At 38.0% G+C, this 27,717-nt stretch overlaps 1 protein-coding gene across 4 annotated transcripts in view; it reads right to left on the reverse strand.

Annotated features, from left to right (window-relative positions):
- Positions 1–1,496: 1,496 nt before the first annotated feature.
- GLRB (glycine receptor beta) overlaps positions 1,497–27,717 on the reverse strand; it is a 52,189-nt gene continuing 25,968 nt past the window's right edge. For 3 of the 4 annotated variants that reach the window (XM_032685420.1, XM_032685419.1, XM_032685421.1), the window contains exons 7-10: positions 26,362–26,502; positions 22,870–23,022; positions 16,741–17,033; positions 1,497–6,267 (exon numbers count right to left, since the gene is read on the reverse strand). In XM_032685420.1, coding sequence (XP_032541311.1) covers positions 5,971–6,267; positions 16,741–17,033; positions 22,870–23,022; positions 26,362–26,502 — 884 coding nt within the window. In that variant the 3' untranslated portion in view covers positions 1,497–5,970. The remainder of the gene's footprint in view (positions 6,268–16,740; positions 17,034–22,869; positions 23,023–26,361; positions 26,503–27,717) is intronic. The other variant, XM_032685422.1, reaches the window with a different exon arrangement.

The raw sequence follows: 27,717 nt of genomic DNA on the forward strand, positions 1-27,717 counted from the left end.
TTATCATGATGTATGCTACAGTGAAAGAAGGTGGAAGCACAGGGGCTGCCTACACACAGTTTTTCCTCTCAGCAGCAGTCTCAGTTTCAGCAGAGGTTTTTCTTGCAATTTACGGTGCTAGAGAAGGTTTCCTCTGAGTTGAAAGGTTTTTGCGGGGGGCAATGGTACAACTTGACCTGCTATACTCAGGAGGGTTTCTTGGCCCCAAAAACCTTGAGTTTGCTACCTCAAGTGAAAAATGACTCCCACTGTGAATATTCTTAGAAAGAAACAGACCTACACAGATATATATGAAAAACTCCACACTATCCACTGCCACAGATTCAGGAACTCATCGGGTGGAAAACAGTTATGCAATACCTTATCCTTTGTACTCCATAGTCCCCATACTTCTTTGTTTCAAAGTATCATATGTGGCCTAAGCAACTGCCTGGTGGGATAGAAATCCTTAGTAACCCACACTGTCTTACTGGTTTGTCTCCGTCACAGTAAATCATACCTTCATGCAGTAAGAGGAAAGACCATTAATTTTCTTGTACTAAAAGACATGCTTAATGCATCTGCTGTCTCTGCGTGACAGTTAATGGTGCCAGGCAGACTTTGTAGATGTATCTCAATATTCCAAAGATGAGTTGACTAACAAACTTGAAGGCCCTTCAAACACATCCCCTCTTGGCAGGGAGTCAGTGGTTGCTGTTCTCCAGAACCTGATATGTTGAGAAACCCCATGTTGAAAAGTAATCAGGGAGTGCCCCTCAAGATCAGGGTTGACATCCACGGGCATCCGGAAGCCAAAAAAGACTTATACAGTCTTAGTCTTGTTAGTCTCACTAGTTTCTCTAGTCTCATTATTCATTCAAAAGACTGTGATCTAATATCCTCTATTAGAGTTAAGGACTTTAAACAGAATGGCTCATAAAAGGGATAGTCTTATGACCTAGACTCAGGAGGCAACCTCGTTCATGCTCAGGTGGGTGAATCCAACTCATTCATTCACGTGTGCATTGGTTCAGGAAAATAAACTGGCATTTTTTTATAATTGCCAGTGAACGCTCTTGTCAGTACACAAAATTAAACATGTCAGAAATCCCATATGTCATCAAGACCCACGGAGAGAATATTTTACAGTGGCATCTTTCACATCACCCGTGGGAAGAATCAGTTCTGTCCTAGCACATGGTGCGTCATCCAGCATACACCTACATTTCACAGGCATGGGCTGATAAACACCCACACCAGCTAACTTTAAACCAACCGTTTGAGCGTAACAGCCAAGGCAGCACAAAGCTTAGTGGGGGTTAACACCAAGCATATTTTTTCCTGTCCTAGCCAGCAGGTAGGCTTCCCAGCCAGAGCTCACCATCACCATGGTGATGTTTCCAGCCCTCCCCAAAACATCTAGTTTAAGGCTAATTTGGATAGGCCTGCATTAGCTGTGGGCATTTCAGTGACTGCAGCACAGACATAATCATAGCAATGAAAGGCTTTAAGAAAGATTTCAGAATAGCCAGGTAATCTTTATTTTAAATGTCTGCCAACACCATTCCCACTGGTGGAAGGAGGATAGGTGCAAGGCAGGGCAATGGGGTAGGCACCTCTCTCAAATAAGTCAGAATACAAAGGAGTGCTGCAAGCAGCCCAGATTGCTTCTGGTTGATTTGATACAATGTTGTAGACAAAATCACAATGATGAGAAATTTATGTCCTTAAAACTGTGCATTCTTTTCCTGTATATTCCACTGTTTACTTAAGTGTAGAGCTTCATAGGAAAAGACTTAGTTTCTGTATCTTTTGGGCACCAAAGATGAGATCAATTTTCCTTTTTTTTAAATTTATTCTTTATAGTTATATAAAAATAAGGTAACTCATACACAAAACAATTAAATTGTTAGACACAAATTAAATTGTAGACACAAACAAAACTATTATGCAATCTCTTTTTATCTGAATTTCTTTCCACATTATCTTTTGTAATCCCGGAATTAGTATACCAGAGCATCAGTAAGAGTGTCCTATCATTCCCTTATCTCCTACACACCTCATTTGTACTCACTGCAGCACTACGATATCTCAATAGCCAGAAAAATCACTTGGCACTGCATATATTCAGGTTGCACTCCCTTGGAAATAAATAACTTAATGCTACCTATTCTATAAATATCCTTATTGCAAGTCACTCAGTAACCATAATGATAAGCTGCTTTAATTGAAGAAGAGACCTGTATTATAACGTCTCTTAATAGATTCCCTTAACAGCTATAACAGACTGCTTAAGTAAGGTATTGTCTCTCTACAGAGTAAAATAATTTTAAATAAAGATTACTTGTAAGTGCATTTCCTTTAAATGATTATAGAGTCAGATCAATGACTGTGGTCATGCCCATTGGCACTACTCCAGAAGGCAGTGTTGCTACTTTCTCTTTAAAGGGTAATAGGGTGCTAAAGACACTCTCTCTTTACCCCGTTACCAAGTCCAAATTAATCTGAAGACTTTGAAGAATGAAAGCTGCTTGGCAGTGTTTCCAAGCAGTCAATCTTCTGTACACTGCACTTACAAAAATAAACTCCTTTCCTCACTCAAAGGACAGACTGCTCACATACACCATCTCAGCCAGAATTAACTGAAAAAAAAGAGGAGGTGCCATTAGCCACTAAAGAGCTGCTCCTAAAACAGGATGTCAAACATGAGGTATGGATTACAGGGAATTAACACATAGCAGCAGATATACTTTTCAAATCACATCCTTATTTATTGTCTACCTTAAATTTGTGGATGCAGTTAAGAAATGAATTAATTAATCTCCACGGAAATTCCTGATGCAGTGTTTGAATGTGTTCTAAAATCCTGAAAAATGCAGAAAGATAACTAAAGGGCTTAAGAGCCAAGAAAATACCAAGGGTTATGTTAAGGGTAGAACAAAAATTTGTAACTCTCCTACCAGCAAACAGCAGAACTTAAAGTAAATGTCAGCTGAAACACAGATGGCCTCTCCCTCAAAAACAGATTTTGCTGTCATGCGGTTTGTTCAGACATCATGACTGGTTAATCTAGTTACTAGTGTGTACTTCATGAACTTCATCTTTGCTACTACTGGAATGTCTTAATTTCTTCAATTTTAAATTCATACTGCATTGCAAGTTTCTATAGCTGTACATTGATTCAATGTACATTTATTTTTAATTTAATAATAGTTTTTTTCCTGTCACATTATCACAATCAGGTGAGATCCCATATTGCCTATACAGTTTTGTATTTGCACCGCATTCTTGAAATCAGTCAACAGGCAGAATTTTACAACTAGAGGGTGCTGGAGGACCATAATGTAAGATGGCATGCAAAACTTTCAATGACCTTTAGTGGAAAGAGGAAAAATAAAATAAATCAATTATTACTGCTCAGTAGGACAAGCTAATATGTTCCAAGGTAATACAAATACTGCAATATTATCTAATGTAAGTAAAAAGAAAATTAATTCTTTATCGCTGATACTGGTTCATTTTAAATTTAGTTTCAAATTTGCTGTTAAACTTTGCTTCTGGCCTTAGTTTTTGTGCTATAATGAACAAAAAACCTTTATCTGAACAATATGCATTCCCTTTTCTTCCCTTTGTGTGAGTTGGAAAGCAATTACAGTGTATTATTGATTAAATGTTTTATGATAAAACACAAAAGCCATCAAGTAAGCAGGAAACCAAGAAGGAACAAAGATTAATTTAACAATAAAATCTATAATTGAGATTTTACAGATAGAATGTGGACACTAATTACAGATAAATCACTTCATAAGAGTTCCAACAAGAAAATTATCTTCCAAAATTCATATAATTTCCAACACAGGGTAATTATTTTCTTGCCTTCCAGTACTGTAAGAAAAAATACAAGTATGAGAATAAATAATGTCTATAAATATAGCACTCTGTACATATAAAAGTTCCCTCTCCCTTCCTTCCTCTTCTATACTTTTTCTTATTGCTTCTTAGGAGTCTTTGACAATTCTGCGATTACCTTCAACCAAAAGAATTATTAAAATTTTGAAGCAGACCTTTAAGATATCCCTTCCCTCAGCCCTGGTTCAAGACAGCTCAGTAACAGCTGGGATTTTTCTTCCATTTCCTTGGATCAGAAAGAAATCCAAAGGACAAACTGTGGCCACCTGGTAGAGTGGCTCCCTGAAACCCTCACAAGAAAGTGGCCAGGGAGCTGGTGAAAAACACGTGATCATACTCTGAGGAGCAGATCTCTTCAACCCAAACATGATAAGTTGCAACCAGCCTGTGGATCACAAATGGCAGCGGTTAGAAGAGGCCCTGGGAACGTGCAGGGCTGCCAGATGTCCAAGCGAAGCCGATGTGGCATGCCATTGCTCTTCTTATATTCCCACTTTTGACCTTTTGGTTGTGCAGGCTTTGCCGCATGTGGACAACATTCTCATGGTAGAAAACACCCAAGTGATGCAACAGTCTGATTGTGGTGGCCTGCATTGGCTCAATACATCCTGGACATGCCAGAAATGTAGCACAAGTGGGATTGTTTCTGTTGCCACACTATGGAAGGTCTCATGTATTTAAATTAGTCCCTTCTGAGCCCAAGAGGTGCCAGTAACTCATGTTTCCTCTTATGAATTGCAAAGTTAGTGAGAACTGCCTTATTTTCATATTGCAATTAGTAACATGTACACATGTTGTAACTAGCTGTGGTGTCCCAGCTTTACAAGCAGAGACATATTTCTCTACGCACACTCTCATGGGCCGAGGCCAAGTCCCTGTGTTCTGAGAGAACACACGCTACTCAGATGCCTACATACATGCACCTTCCTTCAGGCTGCATTTCATCGTATGACTTGCCCTTACAACAGATGTACCCTGGCATCTACAGGAGGCTCATGATATATTTAAGAGTCTTAGCCCCTTAGACCTTTGGACATGCTTTCACTCCTACGTGTTAGCTAGCACACAAATGAAAAAGGTATAGTTAATGGTGAAAATAGGATTTCATTCTTGACAACTGATTTGTTTAAAATGAAAGCTTTCAAGGGGATAAACAAAACAAGTCAAGTAAGATGTGTCCAATGCAACAACAAAAAAAAAGTGACTTACACACTTGCCAGATGCTATAGAAGGACAAAGTAATGTAAACGTAATGTAAAAATGTATAACAAACCTCATGCTGAACTGCATCTTGTGATTCCTCCCTAAACCTCCTCATACCTTTAGTCTAGAAAGTGGCTTGTTTGTTTTTGAGATATTGTATCTAGTTTGTGCCTAAAGAAACAGCAGTCAATATTTGGCCCAATGTTTTATTGTCAGCATATTCTCACGCACTTAAGTGTGCCTGCTTCACGGACACAATTGTTGGGGGTTTTTTCCTAAATGAGCTGATTTTACAAAATTAGTAGTTCTCTGATCTTTATTTTTCCACATAGACAAGATCTGCTTATTTGATGCTGCCTTTACTTACAAAGTCTAAATAATATGAATTACATCTTAGCTTTTTCTTCAACAGTGCCATCTAAAATTATACAAGAACAAGATGTTTGGTGGGTGGTTTTTTCCCTCTGGAAGTCAGCAGAAAAGCTGTTAAATACTACATATACTAGAATACTGATTTTAATAATACTCAACGTGCACATCAGTTTCATTGTCAGAAACACTTTAAATTTCTGTATGTTACTAATAAGTGAAGAGCGTTATTCAGCTTTATAACGTAGTATGCATTGTCCTTCATATATATTCCTAAAGCAGGATGTGTGCTGTACATTTATATACAACGTTGGTCAGAGCACAGACATTGCAGTGTCATGCTTTCATTCAAATTTCAGATGCCATATGTTCAGTACAATCGCACGGCATCAAGATGCAACATATTGCTTTGCAAATGCAAATAATTTCACACAGTGGCCTTCATGACTGGGAAGGGATAATGAAATGGGTTATATTTTATACATATGAAAAAAATAAATAAAAGATTTATCATAAATATATGGACCAGTATATGACGTTGAAGAACAAGAAGCAAAAAGGGAACAGTGCTCTTGCATAAAGATCAATTCTCTTTGCTGCTGATGGAATGACAGGCTTGGGAGGAGGAGGCTTCTTGTTGTTCTTGGCTTGAGATTTCCCGAGCCCATTGTTGACTTCAATGGGCTTCCCATAACAGTCATAATTTGATAATTCAAAATCTCTTGGCAAGCTTCCAACGATGCTGAAATCATTGGATCTCAGATCAGATTTCGAAGTGCAAACTTTTTTGCATCTGGTCTCACCAACCTATGAAATAAAGAGTGAGTGGAATCATGATGTACTCACCACATCCCATTAACAAACTTAATGCAGCTGCTAGAGAACACTGCAAACAAACATACAGGAAATTACTTGTTGATAGGGATACATTACATCAGCCTAATTTGCGGAATGGTTACGTTATAAAGTACTTAAAGATGATCAGTCAATCATATAAACTAATCCAAACATTCATAATTGTGTAATTTTTCATGCACAAGATGCCTCATGCTGTGCAATCTGCTATAGTTAGACTCCTTCATTTTAGGATGATAGAAGGGGAGGGAATATTTCTGTGGGGAGTATTTTTGGATATTAGTTCTGTGCTGATGAACCTGCAGGACAGATACTATTCAATACTTGCATTTTTCTAAGGTCTGGAAGCCATAGTCAGAATTAACCCTAAAATTCAGTGTTTGCAATTAAATGCAGTCTTTTCTGGTTCTAAATAGTTGCCAGCTACAGATCCTATACCTCATCCTAAGGTGACTGCCTTGCATAGCGCGAAGGCACTTTGTGCCTGCGGTACTTGGTGCCTCTCTAAAGACAAGTAACACAGATCTGACACCGTTCTCAGCACTTGCCATCCATATACTGTGTTTAACCAGGAAATCTAAATCCAAATACAGAATACCCATGTTTCCTGTAGCTCCATCAGTACTCTTGGGGGTGAAGTACTACTGTGCTATGGGATAATCATTGTCTGTTACAGACCAGACAACAGTTCCGGCATAGATAATGAACATTCAGAAAAAAAAATTATTTGGTGCCTTTCAAACTCATGTGCGGTTTTTTGTGGGGGAAAAAAAAGATTCCTATATTTCCTTCCTTAGATTTTATAAAGCTTTTATCTCAGGTTCAACACATCTCTAGGAGAACCAGCCTCACACTGTTCAGGGAGCTTGAAGTGATTTAAAGACTACTTGCAAGACACTGTGTTTTGTGACTTGGGTAAACCTCTCCCAAAGTTTCATTTCAATTGGACTACTCAGTAAAGTAGGGAAAAAAAGGGAAAAGAATACAGACTATGAATTTGTTCACATATATAACCTGATAGTTAGTCAAAAAAATGCTGGTTCACAAATCAGGCTATACACATGGGCAACTGACATAAACACAAGTTTAACTAAGGCTTCCTAGAGCCACTGGTCCACTAAAAGTTGGTTCTTCCAAAAGCTGCCTGTCCCTTCTTTCCATTAGTCTGTCTCTCCTCCACAGTGCCTTCAGGTATTTTACGCTCAGCTGTCTCCACCTTTGGTTTTCTGCAGTCTTTGGCTGATAGTTTGGGATATTTACATAATTTCATTTTTGTAAAATAATAATAGTGAAATACAGTACCAGACTTATGGATGAATGAAAAACATTCAGAAGAATATAATCAGCTTCTCTATGATAACTGACAAAGTATTCTGCATGGAAAGAACTAAGGCAGAGAGGAAGAGACCTAAACTTTGACTAGGGTTTTTACTCTCATTATTGACAATGTTGATGCAAGGTGGAAGAGAAGCATGGCACTGTTCCCTCTACAAACAGTGGACACACCTCCCCAGATTTGCCAGAGTTATATTTTTCAGGAAAACAGTAAATTTTGAAACTGATACACTAAAACTGAGGCTCAAGTTTGTCCTGATCACAGACAGGACAGGGTTAATTTTTTGCAGTATGTGGGAGGGGGCATAGCTAGGGCACAAAGGTTATTCTGTACCACCTCACATCATTGCTGGGGGTGGGGTAAAGGGAAGAAGAGGTTCCTTCTGGTCGACAAAACATGGCAGAGAGCGTCATAGGAAGTTTTCCATGTGAATAATTTCTTATACCTTTTGTTATTAATATTGTTGCTGTTTCTTATCTCATTGCTGTATCCAGTAAATTGTTCTTATCTCAACCCATGATCCTCCAATTGTGCCTCCAATTGGAGGGGGGAGGGGGAGTGGTGCATGGTTTTAGTGGGACTACTAAGTTGAAGAATACCATTCCTAAACCTCAGCAAGGTTACACACAAAATTAAGATTCCAGGTCACAAAAAATAAAAACAAGATAGGTATTCCCTGATGGTAAGGCAAAACTATACATACAAATTTCCTGCAACTGTTTTCCAATCATCAAAGAGCTGACAGCCTGGGACAGTGTTCATTATTGAAGTAGCAGGGGCAAACTGTCTATTAAGGTGGTCACTAACACACAGATAAACATGATTATGTGGCCCTGGGTGACATGATGCTGTTTGTCACTGATCCAGGATGTTCCTTCCAATCAGATCATAACCCAGGATATAGGTAATAAAGATGTAAAGCAGACCCTTGTGCAATGAAAAGGGAACTTGCAAGATTGCGGTGCATGTTAACTGAAGAGTCACAGGAATATTACATTTTTTCCATGGTCAAAACTAATAAGATTTAGTAAGGCCACTACAAGAAATAGAATCATGTATGAAATTATAAGCCTCCTTTTGGATTTGTAAACTTGTAATGCATTCCTCATACTACCAGCAATAAATTGTAAAACTCAGTGATGCTAATTGTAGCCTAAGTGCTCTCATTTACAACACAGAATATTCCTGTTCCAACTGCAGTATCTAGAGAGTGCTCCCCTAAAGGCTGTTACAAGTCAGTTCTCATTCACTTGCAGGCCTGAGAGAATGAATTCTAGGTCACCTCTGCCTTATAAGCAGAGAAGTGTTCACAGCATGTTCACACAGAACTCTGCTTAGTTCAGTGTCAGCTGGAGTACCGATTTATCAGGGTGACACAATTTTCCTTGTAAGAGCAGCCTGGCCCAAATTTTTCTTTAATAAGTATATATTACTTTTGAAAATAATTTAATTCATTTCCCTGGGTTTACAAATCTGTCATGCTTCCATTTTCTACACTCAGCTACTGCCTAGCCATACTTTCAAATTTCTTCTCATACATCTCTTCAACTCTCCAATATTTCTGTTGTTTTAATTTAAATTTGCTGCAGTTGACCTACAGTTTTCCCTAAACAAAGTCAGTTAATATATATTAAGTATAGATAACATATATTTATCTGCCTTTTATTCATTTTGTCTTAGTCTGTGCTAGAAGCCTAATAATAATCCTAACAATGCCTCTGTTGCTTCTGGTGCTCCTCCTCGCTTTCCACATTTACTGCCCAAACACTTAGCAAAGGCTACAGGAACCATTTCTGTGAAAAATGATACTGCAGGGCTTGATTTTAGAGTACTGCACTGAATATGTGTAAAGAAAGTAAAGTGTTGTTAAATGATATATCCTTTTGACTTCATCCTGACACAGAAAATATTTGATATTGTTTGTCTTATCCTGCCCATGACCTGTGGGCAGACCCATGGGTTTGATGCTTCCACCAGATTTATGGGTTTTCCCCTGCAGGGGATGGGGAGCAGTTGTTTGGAAAGGGAAGGCTGTTGGGATACTGTAGGGCCATCCCATGCCCCAGAAAGAATTCAGCATCCATTACTTGTCCATCTGGCATGGAGGTGAGGGGGCCGAGGAGGACACAGGAACATGATGTGACTCTTGGGGCTTGGACCAAAACACAGACCTAATTCCCTGTTTCTTCCAGGATTGGGCCACCTTGTCTAGGTTTGGAGTGATGGACAGGACACCTGTCTTTTGATGAAGACCTCCGAAGTACCTAAAAATGTGATGATCCTTTCTCACCTTTTACAAAATTCAGGCTGAGCAGTGCTCACTGCCAAGCTCAGAACCTGCCACTGCTCCAGAGCTACAGCGTGTGTGCCTCTGCAGTGGGGCTCAGAAAGGCTTTGTCTGCAAAATCAGGGGAATAATGTGAGAAGAAAATGGAGAAAGAGGAGGAAGAATACCTGCTGCCTGTGCATGCAGAGTGGCAAGCAGAGGGAATTAACTCCCCATCGCTGCCTCTGCTGATTCTGTGCTCCTCATCACTTCCCACATTTACTGCCCAAACTAGTTACATTAGATTTTCCTTTAAAAACATCCAGGATGGAGAATTTTTTCCATGACCTCGTTCCCCACAAACATATGTACCTTATTTCTAACCTGAATTTATTTGGCTTCAATATTCAGTCATGAGGCATGACTATAGTTAGTCTATTAACTGCTGGTACTTACAGATGGTAACAAATCTAACCTTGATTTTGCATAATTCAGATGATGAATCCAGGCCGACATATGAAGCCAAGTCAAATGTTCTTAAGAGTTTCTTACCTTCACATCATTATCTTTGTAAACCTAATTGATAATACTTTAAAAAATTATATTCAGTTTGATTAAATCAATAAACACACATATCAGCTTTAATTTCACTGACCCATTTTAAATTTATTAGCTAACATGGGGTCGAATGATGTGTAATATTAAAGATAATTAATACTTACAAATAATAATTATTAGTCAGCCCCCGGTATGCTATGCAATATTCTCCACTGATTGATGTCATACTTATAATTATTCATGTTTTGCCACTTAGCCTTTAAAAGTACTGGCATAAAGTTAGCTTCTTGCTGTATTTTGGAACTCTCCCAGTTTTAAAGGATTTATTAAAAAATCAACTTTAATGTTCCACAGTACTCATAGACCAGCTCTTCAAAAAATCCTAGATGCAACTTAAGCTGAAATCTCGATTGTAAAACATCTAACTTTAATAGCTATTGTTTAACATTCTCTTTAGCTACTGTGAATGAGAGCTATTTATTATTGGATTGAATATATCTGGCTTTTCCACAAACATAAAGCAGAATATTTGTTCAACACTTTTCCCTTTTCAGCTAATTCTTGATTCTTACAGCATCTCTACCTAGTATAGGACCATTACTCTTCTTACTAGGTTGTGTATTCCTGCTATATATGCAAAGTAACTTCCTATTGTCCTCAGTTATGCCAAGCATATATCTTTTTTCTTACCTACACCTATTATCTACACCTATTTTCTTGATTTCAACTTACATTAATTGCTATCACCTTCCACTTGCCAGTGAGAAGAAAAGAGACATGCTTGAAGCTGAGTTAGTTTAAAAAATTTGGGCAGTTTGTTTTCAATTGTGCCGTTTGATAGGTCTTGGGTTTTTTTTTTCCATTAGTATAGCTTCACTTCTGGTCTGCAGCTATTTTGAACAGTGTTAGATAGTTCACCAGCATAATTCATATTTTTTGATTAAATTCTTCCAGCTAGATGAGATAGTTCTCAAATTTGTGAAATCTGACATTTCACAGCACCAAAAATACCAGGACTTGACTCAATTTGTTTTGTGCAACTAGAATAAAGATCCTTTTCAACTGACTGTTCCTCCTGTGATCAAGTCCTCTTCATCCATCAGGATGAAGTGTAATAAAAAAGCCCTAATTTTCGACTCAAGAATTTTTGAGAGCAGAAATGTATTGTCCTTTATTCCCAGCAAAGCTTCAGACATGCTACAGCAGCCTCTCAAGCTCAGCACATGTTCTCGGGCTGACGTGCTTTCCTACTGTAATGCTGCATTCTCTGCCCTACACAGCACATCTTCCTTGCCACCTTTGCTGTTGTACCTCTTTTTGGCATGCAGATCTATGACAAATCCTGCTAGTTGTGTAAGAGTCTTCCATACAAGATAAAGGAGGAGTTTTCTAACAAGCTCTGTCATTAATCTTTCTTGCACTTGTCTTGAGCTCTTCTCCTGCTCTTGTCATAATGATAGATGTAGATCATCAATAATATAATGATTGTTTAGTCAGACTGAATATATTTTCCAGTGCAGCACAGCAAGAATTTGCTACCACATTCCAAACACTCCTTGCAAAGTACAGCAGAAAAAATATTAATGCATAAAATATCACAGTATCACAGCATAGCTGAGGTTGGCAGGGACCTCCGGGGACCATCTAGTTCAACCCCCAGCTCAAAGCAGACTGCTCGGGGTCTTTTTACATCCATGTTTGGAATTATCTCCAAGGATGAATACATGAGTCACTGGAGCAGAAAGTACCTACTCTGTACCTGAAATGCTGTCAGGAACTATTAAAATAGGCTGCAGCCTGTGATTTTGTGTACAAGGTAAAATGTAAAATGGGTTTCTGGTGGTTCTGCAATAAAAATTTGAGTCTGGAGTGCCACTCAAGGGTAAAAGACAATACAGGAAGATCAGGTCACCACAATTCAACACCAATGGTCAGGTGTATTATAAATCAGTAGAGATGAACATAACCCATATCAGATTTCAGAGCCTAGATGTGGTTCTGACAAGACAAAGCAAGCAATAGAACCGCTTCTTTTTAAAAATAACTGGGATTAGGGCTATTACCACCACTTGCATAGCGCTATTCATCATCTGCCAGAACCATTCTTTTAGCAAATGTTCTCTCCAGTCATTAGCACATTATCTGTGGGGGACAGCTTCTATAAATGGGCTTGATGAAAATGTGACTTTTCAAATCGAGGGGTGTTATAGTTAACAGGGCAATCTCTCCCTGTAATCACGTCAGCAGTGAAAGCAAAAAGAAACTGATTCATCTTCAAAACATTTCCCTTTTTGCTTGTTTTTCTCACTGTATGATGTTGCATTGCTAGGAAACACATGCGAACTCCTACTGAGGCTTCCCAACAAAAAGCCTCAACTGAAAGCAGTTATCACCAGGTTGCATAATTTTCTCCTCTGCTTAGAACAGCATCTACTTGCAGCCGCTATGAGCTAAGGGAGCCAAGCTGTACTTTTTCATGGCTTTTTGTCTGTAAATGCATAGCCATTGCTGCTTCTAGAAAAACACATCAGAAGTGCTTATGTTGAATTTTCTCTTTTTTTTTTCTACAGATTCAGGGTGATCTTGACAGACAGACCACTTGGTTTTAATCAGACAGTCATATTGATAAACCTCTAGGTTTAAAATGGCACTGACATTTCAAGGGTTTCTGTTGCAGGGAGCATGACTCATAAAGCATGGACTCGGGGTGTTGGCGAACACTAGCAACATGCAGCTTTTACATAAGCCAGTACCCAGGATTTGGTGTAGAGGAGAAGCAGGTACACATCCATGGAAGCCTTCCTCGATCTTTAGGTGACTGGCAAATTGTGAGCTCTGTTTTCACCCTGACATCTTCACTGCCACTGTTGGTGACCATGAGCACTGACTCTACTGACACAGTGCCGAAAGTGAAAACTTCCAGTGGACCCTTACAGGTTCTGCTACACAGGATCTCTTCTCCTAGCCTTCCATCACGAATTACATTAACCTTTCATGTTTAGGATATACTGAAAATTTTATCCCTTTACCCAATTTCTTGTCATAAATATGGAAAAATAGCTGCCTGCATTTTAAGTATTATCATGTGGTTTTGTTACGGTTTTTTTTTACTAATCAAACATGCCAGGTCTCCAAATCAGATGCCATTTTAACTTTCACAGATGGACCAAGCACATGAAAACAAGTTCTTTCATGAAGGCTAGAATCAGGAACAACTGATCACTCCACTTGCTTCCCTGCGCTCCCTCTGATCCCCCTCCCACCTAGGGCCTTCCTAACCCAGCAACTCCCCTGTACCTTACATACAGGCCCCTTCCCCAAATCTCCTGCGGAGACATCACCGCTGCAATGCTGCAAAAGCAGCAACAGCCCAACTTGCTGCTCAGGGACTGGTAGCAAACTGCCACGGCATTGGGATAGAGGACATTTTAAAGAGAAATAAAGCAATTTCTCTTTTAAAATTTGGTTCCCCTTTAATAACTTACAGATATATATCAGTACCATTCAGTTAATGTTTCATAATATGTAAGTGCTTCATTTAAACTGCAGAAACACTTACAAATGGAATTATTTATACTCTCTGTTTTTTCCCACTTGAAGTTTTTTGCTTCTATGTCTTTTCTGTTGGCTTTACTTTTGAGTCCCATCTGGTCTATTCACTGTTTCAAGCTGACATTTCCAGATACACCCTCAGTCACTTTTGCCTAAGTACCATCTCCTATGTGGAAAATGAACACCCTTGAATATTTCTACAGGATGCATACTCATTTCAGGGTGCAGTTCTCAGTTGTCCTTTTTCTTTAGTTGTCCTAAAGCTACACACCAGGTCACCCAAGTCTTTCCAGACATTTAGCAAAGTATTTTCTCTTTCCTCCCACACAATCCTATATGACCCTGATGAGAAACAGCTCCTGAAATTCTGGTACAGCACTCTGGCCTCTTTTTGTTTCGTATTCTTTATACCTTTCAACATACAGGTTTTTTCCATTACCTGTTTCTTTAATATTTCTGTCCCTTGCATATTTGCCATATGACGAATGCATTCTCTACTTGATCACTGCTAGGTCTGTATGGGAGCAATCCAAATTTTCTGAGGCAGGCCTAGTTTTGGATTAGGAGTCAGAACTACCAAAAGATTTACACCTGCTTTGATTTAGGACTTTAGTATAGTCTTTTGCATGGCTGAGAACTTTCAAAGTACTCCTACGCGGTAGCTGGTTCAGACAGGGAATTTTCAGCTAGGCAGATTTATAGCTTTATATAAAATGTAGCATCACCATCCTATCACATCCTGATGTCAAATGATTCATTGGTCTGGGACCTTTTTCTATCTCAGCCTGGTCATCTTCCCAGAAATTATCAGCCCAGGATACCTTTCCTTTGGTAGGTTGTGTTTCAAAGCAGGTGGATGAATTCCAGCTGGATGACTAGTTATGAGCCACTCAGCCATTTGACTGACTGTTATAGCAATGAATACGTATTTTCACCATGTCTTGGTAAACAATTTTTTTGTAATTCTCTGTATAAAGATCATCAGAAGGTATTGGAATGTTAAAGGTCTCTCATAACAAACTGGGAAGACCCTGAAAAGGGCAGGTCAAACATGAAAAGCTGACACTGACATTTCAAGATTGTGGAGGGGAGACACTATGAGATCTTGGAAGGCAGATTGAAGTCTAAATTCTCAGAACCTTCAGCTTGCTGCTAGACACCAGTCATGGGGAATGTTGCTGAACTTCTGTGGACAGTGATTCCTCTAAGTCTTAAAATGCACTGTACACTCAGTGCCTTCTTGAAAAAAAATTAAAAGGTGAAAGGACAACAGACATAATAAAAGATATAGTTTTGTTCCCTGTATAGGTATGACAACAGCACCTGAAAGGGTGAACACACCAAGGAGAATCAGTAATTTAGCAATTCGTTTTGTTCGCACTACTGAAAAACTATAATTTTTTGTTAAATTTGCCATTGATCAAGCTGAACACTTAGCACTTTTTAAATACTTGAAATAGGAAAAATATATTTTATACTGCTTTGCTGGATTGCTGCAACTATTTTGTCACAAGAAACAGCTGAATTTGGGACCTGCAAATTGCTGAACACTAAAATATCACATTCAGTTCAGGGAAAGCAAATCTGTAGCAAAGTCATCCTTCTACTCAGTTCCCATGTTGCCTGGGCTTGGGGAATTACTTGTGACACAAGTCAAAGCAGTCATGGGGTTTCTCTGAGCTGAGTCTAGTTGCCTGCCAAAACAGTTCCCAGAGATTCTTCTGCCAGATGAGAATTATGGTAAAGTGCACTGCCCTGCAATACCTGCAGCTCTTCTGGACTGGGGGTAATTAGTTATCAATCCCAGCTTGATACTAGGACAGGGTTTTGGCCACTCTGGCATAAACCACTTCTTCCTTAAAGAAAGATAAAAGTTAAATTGTACCAATAGTATCACTTGGATCTGGCCTCATAGCTTTACTTTATAAAAAAAAATTGCTGAGTCATTGAAAAGGACAAGCCAAATTCATACTACACATACTGTAGCATAATGTATTTTCTTCTGCAGAATAAATGTCAAATAAATATCACTGAGGACCGAGGGCAGTTGGCCTGGGATGTCTGATAACTCTTGGAGCACAAACAAGGACTTCTACAATAACAGGAATACAGCAACATGATAGAAAACTTCGGCTTGAGCAAAGATGTACGTCATCTTTGTCCTTATAATGATATCTGACTGATTTACGCATAAATGCTATCTGGTTACAAAAGAAATGCAGGAACTGCTTGACAGACAAACAGACCTGACTTTTGTTTATAGATGCAAAGACTTCTGGATTCCTGGCTTCATAGATGCTTGACATACAATGCAGTGCAGCTGTGGCTATCCTGGGGAAAGCAATGAGCTGGGCGTTATTTGAGTATGGTCTCAGCAAATACTGTCTAAGAGTCCTGTCCTCTGAATAGTTACAGTTTGACAGCTGCTATTTATTATGAGAAAAACAGCAACTGTAAAGTTGCTTGCTACTTTATTTACCTGAAGCTTAGTAGCAACCATGGTGCTAGGATATTAAAAGACAAATTTTTCATTTAGTACATCTGACCCCAAATCACTAGGGACCAATTGGTCACGTTTCTAGTCATTAGTTACCAGCACATTTTTAATGTCTTGGCCACTTCTAAAATTAAGCACTATTCACAACTATTACCAGAGTAATTAATTTAATAGAGGATAATGCTGATTTTGTGTACAGATCTTTGCAGCTCCTACCTGTAAAGTGCTGATGTGGACAGGAGTCCCTGTGCCATTCACAGTGTTCTTCTTGGCAGCATTTCCACCCTTCCCTTCCGCTTGCTCTGCCTTGGCAATCTTTGCTTTTTCGGCTTCAATTCTCTTTGGATTGTTTAGCATTACCTGAACCACAGCATACTCCACCAGGGATGCAAAGCCAAAGAGAAGACAAACAATCAGCCAGACATCTAAGGCCTTCACGTAAGACACTTTGGGAAGTTCAGCAGCAAGAGTGGTACATTCAGATGCCAAGCTGAGCACTGAGAAAATACCTACAAAAAGAAAAAACAACATATTGATTAAGAAAACTTCCTCTCAGTGATACTGGCTGTGCTCTTCCTCTGAAACAGACAATAGTGAATGATGTTTTGTAATGGGACTTCACAATGTGGTTGGTGCAGCAGGTGTACAAAGTGCACATGCCTTCGGTTCATGAACATATTAAACTGAACACTTATGTAGGATATTGCAGTTAATGGTGAATTATTAAGTATCTTCATTTTATAAATAGAGAAACAAGTAAGTGAGGCTAACTGGTTGTTGTGGTTTTTGTGCCCCAACACACAGCTGGGAAATGGGCTTTCCAAAGACTTATCTTACAATGTGCAAGTCTGGGAAGGTGGAAAAGAAATATATGACTCTTAAACCAAAACACTCCAAGTCCTTTAAATTAGACTACCATTGTCCCAGAAACCTGAACTGTGTTGCAGCAGGAGCAATTCTCTGAATGACCTGTTCACGGGTGTGATATTCAAACCTTAGGTGAAAGGGAAATTTTGCTGAAGAGCAGAGCTGTGTGAGCACATCACAAAGTCTGTGTTCCCAATTCACTGGGAAGATGAAAACACCGAGGTGACTGAGGGTCTACAATCATTTCCTATTTGAGCTTCCAAGATCTAGAGGAAGCTTTCTAGATAAAGGGCATTTCATGAAGCCCTTATCATGTACAAAAACGCACATGTGCAAAGGCTGTTGAAAGGTCACACTCATCGTGGATTTCAACAAGCATTTCTCCTAATAAGGCTTCCAAGGCTTCATCATCCACAAAAGGCTCACATCCCAAGAGATAAAATACAAGCCTGATCTCACAGAAAGATTTCTCACAGGGTCCTATGAAAAGAGAACAGTAGTATGAACAGCTACTTTTGGAAGAAGCTAACTTTAGAAATGGCTGTCAAGGGGGAAAACTTAGTTCAACCTCCAAGTTCAGAATGTCCCATTTTGGTTTTGTGAATGCTAATGATAAAAAGCTTTACTTATGAGTGGACAGTTTAATGAAATATAATTGACATCCATAGAAAATGTTGGTCAAAAAGAGATATTCAGTTAGTCTCAACTACATTTCTTATACTGGTCACATGTGCTATCCAAAGCATAAAAAATTTTGTCATTCATAGGGAGATAATTTTCTTCAGATAGATTTTAAGTAACTGAGGATGTGAAAATGTTAATTATATTGAAAATATCTGTATTTGCCTATGAAAATATTCAATTCTAGTTGATCATAAACAACACATTCTTTTGCTACTGTTCCTATTTGGATTTCAGTAAAATTGACATGATACTTTATTTGGCATTAATCTCAAATGAGCAATTCACTACCTGCTAAAACACTGAAGCGTAAAGAAATGTTTACAGTCATGCAATTTTAAACCACAGAATTTTACGATGTTTTATTTATAAATGTGTAGTATCGATGGATCCACTGCAAAGCTGGATTTTTTTTTGTCCATGGGGATAATACAGAATGGGCAGATGCGTTACCTCAGAACAGAACGATATGGTAAATACTAAACAGACAATCCTCAGTGTCCACTCTGGCTTATTTTCCATCTATTGTATCTGAAGCATGCCTATAAGGATAGAAAGTAAGCATAGAATACTTCTTTCAAAAAAAAATTTATTTTCACTTGCCAACACCTGCTAGTTGGGGATGGATCACAAAAAAAACTTCAATAACAAATACAAATAAGGCTGTACTGCCTCTTAACATATACATGACACATCTGCCTATGCCCAGCATGCTGTTTGAATAACCCTTGCTCAGAATAACCAAATTAACCAATGATATGGACTGGTTCAACATCTTGGATATGGCTATTTTTTCCTACTCACTTTAGAAGTGTTTACTGTCTTAATATGTGAGTTTTATTATCATGCCTGGTGCCAAAAAAAAATTGTACACTAACTTTTTAGACCTTAAAATACTATATCTTATATTATTGGATTGAATTCTACAGAACTAACTTAGAAGTTCTAGTAGCTGAAAATATTTTTGTGGTGCTTTCATTGTTCATGAATTTTCATTACTCATTTCAACTGAGGTCATGGTGACCAGCAGCTAATTCCATTTTCCTGGATTCTTACAATGAAAGGTTCATTCTCAGAGTCTAAGAAGCTTCTAGGTTTTCAAGGTAACAATAAAGTGAGACAGAAACACATAAATATTCTATTAAGCAACCATTTGCTGCCTGATGAGAGTTGGCATGGCCTTGGAGACCCTAGTACCAGAGCTGTAAGTCACGCCTCTGGCAGCAGGTGCCTACCTAGCACAGTCCAAAGCTTAACGCTGAAATGTGAGTGAGGAGCATGAAGAAATAAACTGAAAGATTAGTTATTAAAAAAAAAAAAAAAGGGGAAACAAAAAAAATATCCCCTTTTCTTCTTAGAGAGCACTAAAGAGAAGGGACCTAGAGCTCCTTCCTCCACACTTGCAAAGTAAAGGGAAAGCTGGCATTTTTAGGAAATACCTCTGCACTTTTTCCCCTAGTGTGGCATCCCTCTTGATGCCTGGGTTCATCTTACTAATGTTATTGAAAAAGCTAATATTCTGACTTGCTTTCCGTTAAATTTGATATCTCCAGTACATTCTCTTCTCTCATTAATCTCCATAAACTAAAAGACATCATCTTGCCAATCCATCTTCATATTAGAGTTGTAACATATATCTTTATGCCTTTCCTTTGAAACCCTACAGTTGTTACAATTTGATAAAATAAATGACTAGAACTAAGACAGACCTGAGGACAAGAGTGATGAGCAGCGAGTGGGTTGTGCCTGGCCGCAGATGTAGCTGTTCTTTGTATGGGGGGAACACACCATTGATCACTATTCCAAGCTTTTAGTTACCCTGTTGTACCCCCACCTTCACTCTGGACCAATGCTTCATTTTGCCAGGCCACTGTGGGTGGACAGAAGTCTGACATCCCTCAGATCCCTATAGCTCCAGGGAAGATCTTACTCCCTTTGGGGATAACACAGCAGTGAAGGAAGGAAAGGATGCTGGCATCCTTTCCACCTGTAAAGAACAGCAGAGTCCTGTGTCAGGCTCACTAAAAGGTGAAACACCAGCATCGAACTAGAAAGAAGCATTCAGTGATATCAGCCTTTATGTTGCTCAGCCACAGCTGTCCAGACCCCAGTCCTTCGTGGGTTTCTCTACCACCAGATGATTTAGTTGGGTGAACTGAAACAGGTATAAATAGGGCTTGCATGGGGAGCAGTAGCCCACAGCACTTAATTCTAGGGATGACTGCATTAAGATATTAGTAGGTAAATCTGAAGTAGCTTCTCACAAGATGAGATCTGTATCTAGCCATTGGTAACAATGGTTTTGGGCTAGATAGCATTCATTTGACACACAAATCTTAATCTTGCCATATTTCAAGGTCAACTATCTTCAAGGATGTAGCTAGAAGAGTTAGTTTGTTGCTCTCCTGAACACCGGAGAAACATAAATCTTACCCCAGTGAAAGTATTAACAACCTTCATTACTAAATACTGACTCAGAGAATGGTCAGATTTAGAGGGTTTATTTGCTTCTCTGGGGATTCAGGAAAAGTCACATAACTAGGCCAATAGTATTGTTAAAAATGAAGTATTTCAGAAATGCTAATACATAAAAGGATCCAATAAACACTTACAATGCATGAAACAAATAAAAGACAAATAAGCATGCATATTTAGTCACAAAGACATCTGTGTGACATGAATCAGCACTAAGACTCTTATAAATCTACTACGTAATTAATAAGCCTGCCTGGTTTGCTATGTGAAGCATGGTATCACAGAAGTGGCAATACAGCTTGGTTTCAATCGTATTTGAATTTCCTATGTGAAAAATATTTCCAGTTCCTGTTTCATTCCTTTTAATTTAATGCATCTTACATTTTCCCCATTCTTCTTCTCTTAAAATGCTCTCTTAATGTTTCACATTATGGAATGCATCCTCGCGACTTTTCAAGGTAAAAGATTGTATTTGTTACTTGCCACGAAACTAAAAACAGATTGAGACTCCTCTCCAAGTAACTATTAATATTTTTAAAGGTCAAAAGAAAAAAAGCTTCTTTGTATTCTGAAATAGAGCTCTAGAAAAAAGATAGACTGAATATAATGTGGTTTACTTCATTTACAGCAAAGTAGCCAATTGTGGCTCATAAACCAGAAGTAGAGCTCCTACTACGGTTCTCCAGATTTTAGAATAGAACAGACTATTTGAGTTTGATGGGACCTTCAAAGATCATCCAGGCCAACTGCCTGACCAATTCAGGGGCTGACCAAGAGCTAAAGTGTGTTAAGGGCATTGTCCAAATGACCCTTAAACCCTGTCAGGCTTGACCACCTCTCAAGAAAGCCTGTTCTTTACTGTTTCTCAGTAATCCAGTCTGAACTTCCCCCAATGCAGATTTGAACCATTCCCACTCATCCTGTCACTGGACACCAGGAAGAACATTTCAACACCTCCCTCTCCACTTCCCCTCCTCAGGAAGCTGTAGAGAGCAATGAGGTTGCTCCACAGACTCCTTCTCTCCAAACTAAACAAACACAGAGTCCTTAGACACTCCTCATGGACACGCCTTCCAGTCCTTTCACCACTTTATCGTCCTCCTCTGAACATATTCAAGGACCTTCACGCCCTTCTTATTTTTGGGGGGGTTTGCAGCTCTGTTTTTCTGTCATATCACTGGAAGAAGAGTCATGGCAGATTACCTGAGATGAGAGCAATGGAGCTCAGGCCAGGAGGTATGTGGATGCTTTTCCACATAAAAAACTCTGTTCCTGCTCCAGCTCACTCCTAACACAGAGATTTTAGTTACCCACTGCTGCAAGACTCTGCAGATCACAGACACAAATTGGTAAAGTGATGTGGCAGGTCCTGACTCCAAGGGTCTCCAGAGCTCATTGGCACACATTCAATGCATACGAGGCTGCACAGGAGTCACATCCTGTGGGGTTGTGGAGATTCCAGTGTGCATAAGAGGTTTCTGAGGAAGCAGACGGAGGGATTCTGCAACTGCACCACTGAGATCTTAAAAACAGATGTACTAAACCTCCTGGGACATGGCAAAGATTTGGAAAGTATGGGCTTGGGCAGGTGAGAGTGCCAGGGAAAAGGGGAGCACGGGGAGGTCAGAGCATGGGGAATGGAATCCAAATAGAAGGGTCAAGATGGAAGAGCCTGGCTCCTCATTTCACTGGGGTCAGCAAGTTTGGCCACCTTAGAACTGGAGTCCCATGTACAATACAATTAGTCAAGATAATAATGGTTTTAGTAACTCTGTGTCCTACTATTTCGTAATAAATTAAGGGTCTGCCTACTATGTTGTGCTGAGCAGCATGACCACATGAGCTTGAAGTACTCTCGTGAACTGAGTCTCTAATGAAATAAAGCCAAGCAGGTAACAAGAATACTAGTTATGTTCCAGACATCATTATGTTTCTATTAATCTTCAGAAAAGTTGTTCCAATAGGTAGCTTTTTAGAGCCTTACTTATCATCCTGCTTTCCTACTGATTATTCAAATGTTCAAATTCCTATAAACCGCATATTGCCACAGTGTTTGCAGCATCACCTGTACTTAGATAAGATCAGATTTGTCCAGGTTGAGAGGAGCAGACACAGTGTGCTTGTCACACAAATGCTGGAACTACTGTCAAGTGAAGTCTTAATGTGGAGGTGGATTTTAGAAGACTAGGAATGAGGAGATTTCGGTGAAAATGATGAGCAAATAATGGAAGTGAAGTTGCTTTCAGGGTCCAGTGTCATGTAGTCAAAGCAACTCAGAACGGTGTTAAAGCGGATTGTGACATATGTGAAAACACAGGTTACCCAGCGGGACTCTTGCAGCACTTGCGTCAGGATTGATCCAAAATGACAGCCAGGATAGAACAACAATTAGCAGTGTAGGAGCATAAACACCCATCATGTAAAATCCAACTTGTCTTCTTAAAGTGAAGATTACTTCTACACAAGTGTAATAACCTTTAAAGAAATAAATGCATTAATGTTTAACGTGTTTTGCAAGTGAACCTCTGATTCATATCTTCCAGGCCTTTTTCTATTTAAGACCAAAAGTTCAATAATTCAATTGTCTCTATAAATTCAAAGAGTTTAATTTGAAAAAAAAATTTAAAACGCAGATCTACATAACCACAAAGTGTGGTCAGGCTGCAGTATTATCTGTGCTCTATAAGGAACCCTCCATCTTCTCAAAGTACATCAGTAGCAGGAAGACAAACTGACTCTCGTCTTGATGCTGGCTTCAAGATGCAGTATGCAATCCAGATAAAAACCACAGAGTCTAGCAGTCCTACTAGCTTAAGCTCACCTGAAAATCCTACTCAGCATTAATTTGTGCAAAAGGTGGAATTTGGAAATCTTAGTCTAGAAAGTTTGGAATGGAAAGAGGGGATCTGAATGTGATTCTAATCAGATTTCCCCTATACTGAAAGATGATATAGGTACAGACTTTTTAAAACAGGTTCTAGAAAAGCTGTAAATTTTGCAAACAAGGAATACTGCAAAAAATCTTTTAAAATTAGTATTTTAAATATTTCAGAAGATATCCGTTTAAGATAATTCAATAAAAAATAAAGTTGTAGTACAAGAGGTTTTGCTGGAGATAACAAATGTATCAAGAAATCTGATAGCCAGAAAATAAATTCTGTTCATATTTTCACTCAATTAGCAGAACTGGCATTTTTATATTAATAGAAACACAACAGTGTTGTAAAAAAAAAACCTTCAGAAACTATTCTATCACAAAGAAAGAGTATTCCTATGTTATATTACAACAACTTCAAAATTCTGATTGGACCATATTTATCAATCCAGTTGGTGCAAAGCTAATTTAGAAGCTAGAATCTGTCAAAAAGTTCTCCATTTATCTTCCATATTTTATCAAGTAAGTGCTGTACAATGACATAAAAGAGCTGTTCAGGCATACAAACACCAAAACAACAAAATAATAAAACATTAAAGAAAAACATCCTTGTGTAGAAGACTAGTGTCTTCTCAGTGCTGTATTTTATTGTCCATTCTATCATTTTCAGTGATCTGTTGGCTGAAAAGTTATCCCTCTATAATTTCTGAATAGTTTCCAGATACTTTTAGGTTTTATTTTCAAATGAGGGATGACCTTCAAAATCATTGTTTGTGTTATGTAGGAAATGTATTCCGTATGCCTTCATTTAAATAGTTTTTCATCAGACAGAGTATACTATCTATCGCCCTCACCATTCAGCTCACAAAGACCTTTCTGAATCTGTCACACAACTGATGAATAACAAGCAATTTGCAAATATATATATTCAATTTATTGCCACAAAATCTCCCCAAATTTGGTGACTCTCTTTCAGCTTAGTTATGATAAAATGTCAGTTGACAAAAATAAGCAGTAAAGATTGAGTTCTTTGCAATAGGCAGGAATCTACTACATAAGCCATAATTTTGAAAATTTGCTCCTTCATGCAACACTTCTCTTGATTATCTGGCAAAATCCATAGCTGAATTAATTTTAACTCTGTATGTGAAGGTATTTTTAAAATACCTTCAGCATAAGAATTTAAAGTAAATAAAAATGGAGTATTTAAAACACCTTTAAAAATACTTCAGAGTATTAAAATATTAAATATTCCTTTCACATTACTGAAGTATTAATTCCAGTTTTGATTATGAGATTAAATGGATATTCTTAACAGAAAGGATTTGCAATAAAACAGTTGTGAAAACTTTAAAAAATTAATTTTTTAACTGATGGTTCTCTCATGTTCTTTCTTCAATGTTCCAAAGCACACACACATACAAAATGTGAGCATTTTACTGAGCATTTTGCAGAGTGTCATTTTAACTTGTGGTCACAAGTTGGTAAAACTTGAGAGAACACCACTGATTTTTCTTACATTTTTTTCTTTAAGGTTCCTAAAAATATCTAAAATATCTAATTTTTTTTAGACATTTAATTTCAGATCTAGGGCAAAACTCAAAATGATCACGATAACTTCAACAACAAGATAGCAATCTTGAGTATTTTCTTTTTGCCTCAAATAGAATGCAAGTTTTACAATTATCTAATTTGTATGGATTTCATTCAGGAAATGCAAGATCCATTTCCTTAATTTTTCACTACTTCATAGCCTATTTATTTTCAGTAAATTCATTGTTTAATTAAGAAAGAAACATTTTCTCATTACTAAGTAAGTTTCTACCATATCCTGACTTAGATTTGAATGCAATCACTGCCAGTTGTTGGATGTGCTTTCACAAATGTAGAATTTTCTTGAAGAGAGCTAATTTCTTATTATTTACAAATGTTAAATAACCCGAGATGCTGAATTATGTAGTTAGGCTAAGAACTCACTCATTTTGCACTTTGTAGACAAACTCCACTTCAATTTTTATTATCTCTTCAAGTTAAATTCTTAAATCTGAGATCTGCTAAGGTTACTTGAGATCTCTTCAGAGTTGAAATCAAGCTCAGGAGCAATCACAAGTAACAGACTCTCCACTTCAGCTGAACAGTCAACAAGAAACTTGCAAAGGGTCCTCAGAAGCTGCAGCACCACAGTTCCCCTCACTAAGTTTTAATGGGAGATTTATTTATATGATGCAAGGGCACTGCCTAAAATACACCTGCTGACTTCCATTCTTGTAGAAAGTTTTGTGGTTGCCACAGTATGTCAGTAGTTTGGATATAATCATAAGCAGGAACGAATCCAAGTAGAAAAGATAAATCATTAAAAGCCAGAGTACAGAAACCATTGGATAAATCTGTGCTCACATTCAGAAAATAATTGTAGGATTAAATAAATACAGGCAGAGGATTTTAAGCAGCTTTCTATAATGACAGACTTTCCAGAACTCTTAGAGAAAGGAAGAACCTGCAGGGTGAAGCACCTGAAGTTACACTCTAATACTGTCCATTTATGGAACAAAATTTGAACCAGAAAATCAAAATTTACCCACTTTGCTGCAACTGGCATGATTCTGTGTGAACACTCTTTCAGAAAGGTTAGACATTTACCAGCATAAACAGGTAATAGAACTATAAAAAGAGAATGCTGATAAGAAGATGATAAGATATGTAAACAAAACCAAAACAAACATTTAATCCTGTCTTCAGTTTAGATGTCTCTATATTTGAATCAGTTTGTAGTAATCACATATGAAAGTTACCATTATATGAAGTACCTATTAGTTAAAAGCAATCTATTTTATCCCATGAAATGTAAGACATGGACTGGAATATTAACCATTAATTATAAACAGTAATTGAAGGAAGCTTAAAAGGGTTTTACCAAGGCAATCACTTAGATTACCTACCTGTGCCTTTGTAATACTTGGTACAGTTACCATATTCGATATCCTCCTTTTTAATATCAAACTGAGGCAGAGCAATTTTCTCTAGCTGTACAGGATCTCCAGACTGCCAGATAAACCGTAAGTCATCAGTTGTGTAACCAACTACAAGAACAAAATAATAATAATTGTTTAAAAAACCACCTCAATCAGACTAAACTCTGCAAGAAAACCTAGCATATGCATATTCCTTTCAGTCTTTTTATTTCTAGTTCCTGTTCAAATAAATAAATAAATACAAAAATTAAATAATTCACAGCTGAATTTTTACATAGGCCTAAATTAGGATTTGATGGGTGGAACATTACATTATCAGCTGACGAAAAGGTGTTTGTTACAGTTCGTACTGTTTAAACAAAGAAAGCAAAGCTCTACTCTCCACATCTTTCAAGCCTCCATATTAATTCACACTCTACTTCAGCAAAGCATGAAAAATGTACTGAATTTTAACAGGACTCACGAATCCAAGTAACTTCAAAAGAATTTAACAACTCCATTACTGTGATGGATCTTGGGTTTTGTGTAAAATAGCCTCTCTGCTTATTTTTTCAGACTAAAAGCCCTGACTCATGAAAGCATTTCCATTCAGGAAATACTTGATCAGGAATTTGAGCAGATGTGTAGTCCTACAGAAATCAGTTCAGTGCCTTCATGACCTCCTGAGTATGGACAGACTTCAGCACACCTCTGAGTGTCTAAATCATGATATATACACCACCATCGAGCAAGAGGTAGTGGAAGTTAGACTCACAATATTCAAGCATAAAGCAATATTGATTAAATGTGCATAATCAGAACCATGATTTTACATGCCATTTTTTGCTACCTTTTGTTTATTAAAGATTAACTTAATTCAAACAGAGATAATGTGTGTTACGTGGGAACAGAGATGAGGAAACATAAAAAAGATGGAGTTGGAATGCAGCCTTTTGCAGTTCAAAGCCCTTAAAAATGTTTAAACAGCCATTCTTTTCCTGGAGGCATTAGATTACTTTTTTTAACTTTTTAAAAGCAGCTGTAATTAAAAAAGTGAAACCGTTCATAAGGTTTCTATTGTGTCTCTATGATTCCTAACAATTTAATGAAAATCAAAATGTCCCAAAGCTCCATAAAGTAAGATAATATAAAAAAAATGAGTTGTTTTAATGCTTCATTCATAAAATCAGTCTCATCCCCTTCCAACACTTAGCATATCACAAAACTGCCAAGATCCTTTATGATAACAATTACTGGACAGTGAAATTTGTGTCTATAGAGAATGTGTAGAACTGGGGATCATAACTGTGGGTATGAGAACAGCTCAGTAAAAACTGATGGCCT

This window comes from Chiroxiphia lanceolata, chromosome 4, assembly GCF_009829145.1.
Source record: "Chiroxiphia lanceolata isolate bChiLan1 chromosome 4, bChiLan1.pri, whole genome shotgun sequence".
In the NCBI taxonomy this organism is placed as follows: Eukaryota; Metazoa; Chordata; class Aves; order Passeriformes; family Pipridae; genus Chiroxiphia; species Chiroxiphia lanceolata.